Here is a 10,807-nt window from a genome sequence, read left to right on the forward strand (position 1 = left end):
TGTGCAGCCAATCACTTTCTACTCAATCACACATCCGGGCAGACGCGTGTGACAGGGGCCTTAAAAGTTTTCGAATGCAAGCGGACAATTCAGCAGGCCTTCAAAGGAATCGTTCGTTTCGAACGCCTACGTTCAGTGGCGGGAGGGTCTCCTACAGGCTGGGACCACTCTGCAACAGCCCTGCGTAAGAGCTGTCGGAACCTGCAGCCTACGTCTAAGCTTGCGAGCGACCGAGTGTCCATGTGCGCAAGAAAGCATGTGTTTGTTGGCTTTCAGGCAGAGCTTCATGTGTGCACACTGTCTCTCTCGAAATTGTAGGCAGCTGCCGTGACTCTCTCCCTATTCAACTTCTTGCTTAAGCAGAGTACGCTTCATAAGTCCCCGACAAATCCACTCAGAATTCAACCTCTTGCTCAAGCAGAGAATTTGCGTACATGCTTCATAAATCCCCCTTAAATTATTACAAGGCCTTTACCGTTCTAGTTTTGACTGTAAAACTATGCCTAACTAGCTTGCCATGACGAAAGAGGGGGAGTCTCTGAATTGGCAAATGTCCATGCATTCATGTCCGGATATCGATCTCCAGCAGCTGCATCCTCATGAAAGAGGAGAGCAATTTCCTCAAGCTCTTGTTCAGTGAGTTGAACATAAAGTGCACCCACATTCTCCTCAAAGTTCTTTAGCTTGGTAGTCCCCGGTATCGGCACCACATCATCTCCTTGATGTTGCACCCATGAAAGAGCAAGCTGGCCGGGGGTGCACCCCTTCTTACATGCAATCTCATTTAAAGAGAGGAAGAGCTTTTGATTTTTATCCAGGTTGTCCCCTGCAAATCTAGGTTGAGCAACCTGTGTGCACATAACAATAGACAATACCCTTATCTATTCAGCATAAGTGCACGACTGGTTCTTATAAGACAATGCAAAATCAAAGATGACACAATTCCATGGACTGGTAGCAAACAAAGACATAAAGCTAGCAATACCCTTCGAAAATCTGTCTGTGAAAGACCCTCCACAACCTTTGCCCCAGCTGAGAAAAAGCCCCGCCCGAGTGGACTGTATGCGACAATACCAATCCCTAACTCCCTGCAAAACAGTGTTCAGAGGATCAGGTCTCAACAACTTTGGGAAAACAAAAAACCTTTCAAAACACTCAAAAGGCATAAGTAAAGGGTGAGTTTAGGAATTGAAAAGGTCTCATGACAGTAGAAAGTCAAAAAGACTTTCAATGATTATATAAAGAGGTGGTCGAGCGTGCGTGCAAGGTCTTATGTCATTAACCTTCTCTTCTCTTTAGAGTTTCCTTGCACTATACGTGTACTGCATTCAATTTTTTTGAAGCCCTTAGGAGATGTGGTTAGGATCACACAATCTTTTTGAAGCCATTAGGAGATGTAGTTAGGATCACACAATTAAAAAACTTTCGAAACATCCAAAAGTAGAGTTTATAAGGCAAAATGAAAATACTGTGACGAACATGAAGAGTCTAATGACATTGAAAGGTCAAAACAGGAAAATAACAAGAATTCTGACATTGGAAGGGCTCTCGATATAAAGGAGGACGTGCAGCCTAGCACACAAGTCATTCCCACAATCTTTTGTCTTTTGCTTTGCCTTAAGAGGATTAAAGCACTGTGGCATTGGAAAATTTGAGAAACAAGTGATAATTTTAGACCCCTACCTACAGGTGGGCACAATGTCTTTTTCCACATCCCGAGTCCATAATGACCATTCAAGTTGAACTGCTGTTATGGGATGAACTGCATGTGCTCTTCTGATGGTGGACGCAGAAGCCTCCGATAAACCAAGGTATTTAACCTTCCCTTCCTCCACTAGCTTCTTCATCTCTCCTACCTGTTTGCCATGTAAAAGAGATCCATAAAGGAGCCATTTCACAAGGCATATATATGCAGCTTCATACTTTTAAACGCACATGCAAACATCTTCAGAGATGTATTACTCATCAAGCAAGTAAGTCTGATAGCAGCTCGCACTGAGCACGGTCAGCTAAAGATGTATGACCATCCGTAAGCATATAATAGAGGCATATAAGCATGCAAAGTTTCAACATAGGCTGAAAAGATAATTAAAAGCTTACAGTTACTTCGATTGGAACCCTAGTGTCCACACGATGTAGATAGTACAAATCAATGCAATCCACATCTAGCCTTTTCAAGCTTGCCTCACAAGCAGATCGCACATAGCCAGGATCTCCACGGAATGACATTTGCCCATTTTCATAGGAGATTCCAAACTTTGTGGCAAGCTGAACTTTATGTCGTATTCCTTTGATAGCCTAGACGCAAAGAAACAAACATTTTTCAATTAAATAAGATTATTGCAATGCTGCCTAGTACCACAAGTTTACTAAGGTTCCAGACAATGGCAGTGAATAAACCAAAGGCACGCAGCATTATTGAATGTTACAGCCAAGAACAAAAACGAAGTATTGAGTATACCTACTTCAAATGTCGTATTAAAACCACAATCGCAACAGTTCAAGTCTACAATTAACCTCTAATGAGAAAAAAATTAAGGAGCTGAAAGGCTACCCGACCAGATTCCTCCTGTCTATTCATAAGCTACTCACACTTTTGAGCGTCGCCATGCGTAAATGGAACTACATCATAAAATGGAAGTTCCACTGGGCAAGATTGTGATTGTGAAGCTGAAGGACAAAGGCATAAAAGATAACCAGAGTGCACACATCTTCTATCACAATTCCTAGGCATTGCCAAAGTGTAACCTTTTGCAAGAGATCTGAGAAGCCTGAACACTAGGAAGCGAGCAAGAAAAATGGATCGACCGTCGTCAAAAGCAATATAAGCATTTACTTCAAAAGTCCAGGAAAATCATTGTGAGATGCTTGCCGTCAAGTTCAGTTGTTACAAGTGCCTCAATCTAGACAACACAATCCTTCACTTGACCTACAAGAAATGTCCCACGAACACCCATGTCAAGGTCAGAATATGTGGCATCTAACAGTCAATTCACAGATCCAAACAGTATGTGGGATGCTTCAAAGAAACCATGTATGGCCCTAATTTATCAGGCCATAAATTCTAGAGAGCGAGCGAGACTAATTGTGTGTGTGTGTGTGTGTGTGTGTGTGTGTGTGTGGGTGGGTGGGTGGGCGCGCTCTCTCTCTCTCTCGCACCGCCCGGGGGGGGGGGGGGGGGGGGGGGGGGTAAATCACAAAACCCCCCACCAAAAAAACCAAAGAAAGATCAGTCAAGTAAAGGACACTGACCTTGCCGACCAAGACCTCATTGGTGAAAGGGCCATAGATATCAGAGGTATCAAGGAAGGTGATCCCAGACTCCACCGCATGGCGAATAAAAGGAATCATCTCCTCCTCAGGTTTGGGAGCGCCATAGTAAGCAGACATGCCCATACATCCGAGCCCCTGCTTCGACACTTCCAATCCCTGCAAGCCCAGCTCCGTTCTGGGTACCTTCGACGCCATAGCCAGCTTGAGCAAGCTAGACCTACCACGCACAGACGACTCGTCACCGCAACTACAGCAATAGCTATTGCAAATGGCTGTTGCAAACGCGTATCTTCCGCGTGTCCTGTGTGACTATGTCTTGCGTTTAGCTGTTCACACCTCCCGCCCATTGTGAGTTGATGCCCACCCAAGTCGAACTGCGGTCTCACGGTGGCCTAAGACCAAGGGCTTCACCGACATGCACATCAACACAAACTGAGCAATGAGCCACGTGGATGATGGAGGCAGGAGCCCATTGCATAAAACTCAAGAAGAAAAGTATTAAAGAAGAACGGTTAAACTATCAAACTTCAAACGACGTTTAAAGAAGCATATGCATGAGCATGCATAGATGTTCATGAAGCGAGGAGCACCAAGCCTACATACAGGTTGTCCTATCCAAGTACAACACTCTAATTCATTAATTTGTTGGCACCCTCCATGCACTCTTTTTCTTCGGTTCACTAACATTGACAATGGTATGGTGCGGTACAACCATATGCACGGAGAGAGAGAGAGAGAGAGAGAGAGAGAGAGAGTTTCATCTGACCCATTCAATGTCCCATCGATGAAATGCAAGGGAGTCCAATCAGGGTTGATTTTTTATGGGCACCCTTGCCTCATTCCTATGTTGTCACTTTGTTCGACAAATCTTGAATTCGAGACCTCTTATTTAAGAGGAATTTGGGTTAACCATACTTAGACAATTGCATTAAATAAAACATTAAATAACAATACCTTATCATAACATAAAAGTGTATACACGGTTTGTACATAAAATCATGTCCTGGTTTTGTCAATATTCCAAACTGCATCTACTAGCCAATATATTCATTAAGATTCAAACTTTGGTCTTTGACCATCAAAATAGGATCTTTTATATGTCACTCTGTCCTTTTGGATGAGCCTCCTCTACACCTACAAGGAGAAGGATCCATCTGTTACCTGCATCCATACAAAAACATTCAGTTAGGACTCGCTATGTTTCTGCGTGTTGCAGGTGTCGACACTGGATCTAGCTGCCATCCATGTCACACTTGTAGACCTAGTTTACAGCGTATCCCAAGGATTGACATTTACGTTAGACTTTAAAGTAAGATAACCTCTGAGTGTAGAGTCTTATGTATCCCAATATTCACCGAGTTTCCCCAAAGAAATGATGCTAATGTCTACTACTATATATGATGCAAACACCTATGTATTTTTGAGTTAAAGATCACTATAGAGGACATGACAAAAATCGGGCAGCATCTCCCCTATAGTTCGATTAATATTGCAAAATCTCAGTTCATGCCATTTCTCCACGAGACCCTTCGCAGGAGGTTTACAGCTTTATTGACAAAAAAACATTTATGTAATGTATCAAAACTAGAGATACATCACATGCTATTCGCTCGTATAACCATCTTGATAAAAATCTGGCAGCATCATGATTGTATTTCAAAAATGATTATAAAAATTCTTTAAACATACTTTATGTCTACATGTTACTTATTACTGACAACCAATCCTAGGATTTACTCAAGTCAAAAACCAAAAGTGTAGTGCGTGCATGCGTGCGTGGGTGTGTGTGTGTGTGTGTGTGTGCGCGCGCGCAACTTCAACTAGCTCAAAGAGCGTCATGCTCACAAGATTCGATCTACAGATGGAAGCATCATGACAGGGCTCACTCCCATTCAAACCAATATCCCACCTGTCACATTTGAAAGCATATTTGAAAATTTTCATTTTATAACTAATCGATGGAGTATGCTATCAGTAACCAACCAGATATGAGTAATGATATTCTACATTATGTGTGTGCACATGCCAATTCTCAAAAATTCCACCAGCTATTTGTTTTTTTTCGGATCATGTTTGCAAAAATTCATTGACTTCCATCTCTCACAAGACCCTCACTGGAGGTTGAAGGCACAAAAAATTCCATTGATGAAAGATATTCAAGGACTAGACTATTCTTCTTAAGCTTGTCGACCAAATATGAGTAGAAATTATGACAACATTTCCTCTACACGTCACTCAACTGATCAAAACAAAAATTCATGTCAGCATTACCAAGGATCTCACATGCTTACTTCATATGTGTACATGAGGTGTGTGCATATGTACGTCTATGTGCATGCAAAGTGTCAAAACCTGAGCTCAAAAGATTGTTATTTTTTACCTTAAAATATTCAATATTTTCCAATTCAAAAGCCGCATAGACCTTGCTAAAAAAGCATGAGGATTCAACTCCAAAACACCATCAAAATCTCATCCCAAAAAAAACCAGTATGAAAGCCCAACTTGAAAGCCATCCAGTTTAGGTGAACATGTGCAATATCCATCAAGGACTGTGCAAGGCTCTATCATAGATTCCTCAGACACAGTAATCCAAAAGATCAATGATCTTCAAGCTAGTAAACCCTTAATTCTTAGTTAATAAGACATGAGTATTGAGTTACATTATGTGTGTAGTTCTGTGTGTAACCCAACGGCAGATGTATGCATGCGATGTGCGCAATAGGTTTAAGAACCCAATTCCACTTGCTTACGAAAAAATCTCCAGGTGCATGAACTTACCAGCCCATATGAGTATGGAAAAGCAAATTGCTAGATCAACCAAAAACGTTATCTTTCACACCTTTATATTCTACATCAAGGTATATTCCAAAAACGTTATCTTTCACACCTTTATGTGTGTTTAGCTGCTCTCACACCTGGCGCCCATTGTGAGTTTAGTACCATGATGCCCAAGTTGAACTAAACCAAGGCACGGCCTCACGGTGACCTGCTAGATCAAGACCAAGGGTTTCACCGACATGCATATCTTATAATGGCAAGCAGGGCTCAGAGCAATGAGCCACGTGGATGATGGAGGCAGGAGCCCATTGCATAAAATTCAAGAAGAAAAGTATTAAAATAGAACGGTTAAACTATCAAACTTCAATGATGCTTACAGACACATATGCATGAGCATGCACAGATGTTCATAAAGCGCGGAGCACCAAACCTACATACAAGTTGTCCTGTCCAAATACAACTCTCTAATTCATTAATTTGTTGGCACCCTCCATGCACTCTTTTTCTTCGGTTCATTAACATTGACAATGGTATGGTGTGCTACAACCATACGCATGGGGAGAGAGAGAGAGAGAGAGAGAGAGGAGAGAGAGAGAGAGAGAGAGAGAGAGAGAGAGAGAGAGAGAGAGAGAGAGAGAGAGAGGAGAGAGAGAGAGAGAGAGAGTTGCATCTGACCTATTCAATGTCCCGCCGATGAAATGCAAGGGAGTCCAATCAGGGTTGATTTTTTAAGGGCACCCTTGCCTCATTCCTGTGTTGTCACTTTGTTCGACAAATCATGAATTCGAGACCTCTTATTTAAGAGGAATTTGGGTTAACACGGGGGGGGGGGGGGGGGGGGGGGGCAGGGGGGGAGGAGAGAGAGAGAGAGAGAGAAATACTTCTCTTTCATTTGTTCATGAGTTGTCTTTGCTTTGGTGTGTGTGTGTGTGTGTGTGTGTGTGTGTGTTTTGTGTGTGAAAATCCCTTCATATTTGAACCATATTTAGACAATTGTATTAAATAAAACATTAAATAAAAATAACTTATCATAACATAAAAGTGTATACACAGTTTGTACGCAAAATCATGTCCCAATTTTGTCAATATGCCAGATTGCATCTACTAGCCAATATATTCATCTAGATTCAAACTTTGGTCTTTGACCATTACAAAATAGGATCTTTTATATGTTTTCGTTCTTTTGGATGAGCCTCCACTACACCTACAAGGAGAAGGATCCATTTGTTATCTGCATCCATACAAAAACATTCAGCTAGGACTGGATATGTTTGTGCGTGTTGCAGGTGTCGACACTGGATCCAATTGTCATCCATGTCACACCTACAGACCTAGTTTATAGCTTATCTCGAGGATTGACATTTAAGTTAAGACTTTAAAGTAAGATAAACTTTGAGTGTAGAGTCTTATGTATTCCAATATTTACTAAGTTTCCCCAAATACATGATGATAATGTCTACTATTATATATGATGCAAACACCTAGTATTTTTGAGTTAAAGATCATTGTAGAGGACATGACAAAAATTGGGTAGCATCTCCCCTATAATTCAATTAATATTTCAAAATCTCAGTTCATGCCATCTCTCCACGAGACCCCCCTAGGAGATTTACAACTTTTTTGACAAAAAAACATTTATGTAATGTATCAAACTAGAGATACATCACATGCTATTCACTCCTATAACCATTTTGATAAAAATTTGGCAGCATCATGATTGTATTTCAAAAATGATTATAAAAATTCTTGAAACATACCCTAGTTTACTCTATGTCTACATGTTACTTACTGACAACCAATCCTAGGATTTACCTGAGTCAAGAACCAGAAGTGGTGTGTGTGTGTGTGTGTGTGTGTGTGTATGACTTCAACTAGCTCAAAGAGCATCATGCTCACAAAATTCGATCTACATATGGAAGCATCATGATAGGGCTCACTCCCATTCAAACCACTATCCCACCTACTAGCATTGTATGGTTTTGCATACAAGTTTTTGACAAGATTGCTTCTAACGAAAGAATAGTTGAAAATTTTCATTTTATAACTAATCCATGGAGTATGCTATCAGTAATTAGCCAGATATGAGTGATGATATTCCACATTGTGTGTGTGCACATGCCACTTCCCTAAAATTTCACCAGCATTTTGTTTGTTTTTGGATCATGTTTGCAAAAATTCACTCACTTCCATCTCTCACAAGACCCTCACAGGAGGTTGAAGGCACAAAAAATTCCATTAATGAAAGATATTCAAGGACTAGACTGTTCTTCTTAAGCTTGTCGATGAAATATGAGTAGAAATTTTGACACCATTTCCTCTGCATTTCACTAAGCTGATCAAAACAAAAATTCATATCAGCATTACCAAGGATCTCACATGCTTACTAAATATGTGTACATGAGGTGTGTGCATATGTACGTCTATGTGCATGCAAAGGCTTCAAAACCTGAGCTCAAAAGATTGTTATGTTTTGCCTTAAAATATTCAATACTTTCCAATTCAAAAGCCGCATGGACCTTGCTAAAAAGCATGAGGATTCAACTCCAAAACACCATCAAAATCTCATCCCAAAAAAAAGCCATTATGAAATCCCAACTTGAAAGCCATCCAATTTAAGTGAACATGTGCAGTATCCATCAAGGACTATGCAAGGCTCTATCATAGATTCCTCAGACACGGTAATCCAAAAGATCAATGATCTTCAAGCTAGTTAACCCAGAATTCTTAGTTAATAAGACATGAGTATTGAGTTACATTATGTGTGAAGTTCTATGTGTAACCCAATGGCAGATGTATGCGTGCAATGTGCGCAATAGGTTTAAGAACCCAATTCCACTTGCTTACAAAAAAATCTCCAGGTGCATGAACTTACCAGCTTGTAGACTATGGAAAAGCAAAATTGCCAGATCAAGGTTTATTCCAAAAATGTTATAATCAAAATCATTCTTATCTAATTATAAAATTAAAAAAAACAAATATCGAGTAGGTGCATAAGCACCTACCTGTATGCTAATAAGAATGTGGCACGGCTTGATCTCATGTCTATACATGTAAAAAAGCTAAATGTGTATACAAGTAAAAAATCTAAATGTACTAAGTAGGTGCACATGCACCTACTTGTATGCCGATCATGCTGCATCTAGAGCTCCATCTTGTGAAGAGATGATCATTGGTGTCATCCATAGCTTGAGGATCATGGGCTATGTTCGAATGTTACCATCCTTTGCTTAGTCAAAGCTCTTTCCATCTTATGAGTTGCATTGGTGTGTGTGCACGCTCCCCGTGTGTGCGCTCGACACCAAGAGAGGCTTAACGGAGGGGTTATTGGTTGATGACCATGCATATGTGAAGGGGTTTTAGATGAGTAGGGGCTACTAGTTGTTGAATATGCGCATGCGAGTAGAACTTCATACATACATGCTACGACTCTAACATGCAGATATGAGCACTCACCACAGGTTGTATTCTCTGTACTGATAACCAACGATGTATCTGTGTGTGTGTGAAAAGACCACGGCTCTTCAAAAGAGTAACAAATGGATGAAAGACTACCATTTCATGGTTAATGAAAAAGCTAGAAATTGATCATGATACATAGGCATGCCATTTTCAAACCATAGAGAGAATATTCTTGCAGAAGCATTTAGGGTAAAGGGTTCCTCTATACCTGTCACTATCACAGCCAAAAGAAAAAATTTCGTTAGTTAGTGGAAGACAGGTGTCACAAAGGAAACCCACGTGTTATAGATGTCATCCAAAAATACAATGCAAAGAAAAACTCCTTATAGTAGGAGGCTGGCACCTGAGTATTGCACAATACCCTTGGCTTAACCTGAGTATTGTCATACACAAGCACTTGTATGTAGTATGTCTTTGCTTGCACGAGGTTCGTAAAAGGCACCTCTTTTAAAGCCATGGTCATGCATGCAAAGGGTAGTGGTGGAGTGGAGCCATTCCTTAGCCAAGCTTGAAAAAACGTCTTTCTGTGGGGGCTACCGCCTGTGAGGGAAAAATTGCACCTCGCGTCAATAAATGATGGCCCTTCCACACATTTTTAGACATGCATGAGATGATAATTACATAAGCCTCTTTTAGGCTTTTCCAATTTTTGTTTAATGGGGGCCATTTTAAGAGGGGTATCATATGGACCTAAAGAGTTCCTTAAAAAATTGGTGCATATGCCCATGTGGTAACAAATAAGTATTTATAGGCTGTGTGTATCCCTCCTTCCAATCCCACACTAGGGATAGAGAGGGGGCACTAGGCCCCCTCTAATGGGGGTCCTAGTGCCCCTTATTAAGAGAAAGTATGTGTAAGAGTGCCTTGGGTTCACAAGTAAAATTGGAGGAACAATAACTTTGTAGGGTTTGCCTGATCAATCTCCATAATTTTGCTGTTTCAAATCCATTTCTACAAAAAGTAGCTACTAGCTGGTGGATGTCTAAACAGGCTTTTAGGGTATCCGAGTTGCAGAATAAAATAGGTTTTAGTTGTGATAGGATGACTTTGTGAGCCCAGTTACTAGGCCTATTGCTAGCTCTGTGGATGTATTTTATCGGAGTAATCTGAAGGAGTGTATGATTTATAGATAGAGCTTTCTAAATTTTTCCATCAATTATGGAGAGGGAAAGATTCAAGAATGCAGTTTCTAAAGCTTTCTTTCCTTCAATGGTGAGCTATGGTGGGTAGATACCTTCCTTGGTTATGAACCATTCTGGTTTTTGACAATATATCCTAAGGATGTACTCCAATGCAT

The 10,807-nt window shown here is 40.7% G+C and overlaps 1 protein-coding gene across 1 annotated transcript; it reads right to left on the reverse strand.

The window, feature by feature from the left end:
- Positions 1 to 376: 376 nt before the first annotated feature.
- Positions 377 to 3,548, reverse strand: LOC147423169 (putative aldo-keto reductase 4). The gene is made up of 5 exons (XM_086502298.1): positions 3,253 to 3,548; positions 2,101 to 2,298; positions 1,684 to 1,856; positions 986 to 1,088; positions 377 to 848 (listed from the first exon to the last, which is right to left on the reverse strand). Exons 1-5 carry the CDS (start codon positions 3,466 to 3,468, stop codon positions 504 to 506), a joined length of 1,035 nt encoding a protein of 344 aa, XP_086358424.1. The 5' UTR covers positions 3,469 to 3,548; the 3' UTR covers positions 377 to 503.
- Between the last annotated feature and the right edge of the window lie 7,259 nt (positions 3,549 to 10,807).

Source organism: Adiantum capillus-veneris, chromosome 26 (genome assembly GCF_014529385.1).
Source record: "Adiantum capillus-veneris isolate H3 chromosome 26, ASM1452938v2, whole genome shotgun sequence".
NCBI lineage: Eukaryota > Viridiplantae > Streptophyta > Polypodiopsida > Polypodiales > Pteridaceae > Adiantum > Adiantum capillus-veneris.

Coding starts and splice junctions, on each gene's coding strand:
- LOC147423169 (XM_086502298.1), bottom strand. CDS start 3,468: ATGGCGTCGAAGGTACCCAGAACGGAGCTGGGCTTGCAGGGATTGGAA. Junction 2,299..3,252: donor ATGAGGTCTTGGTCGGCAAG/GTCAGTGTCCTT, acceptor CTTTGCGTCTAG/GCTATCAAAGGAATACGACA. Junction 849..985: donor CACAGACAGATTTTCGAAGG/GTATTGCTAGCT, acceptor ATGTGCACACAG/GTTGCTCAACCTAGATTTGC.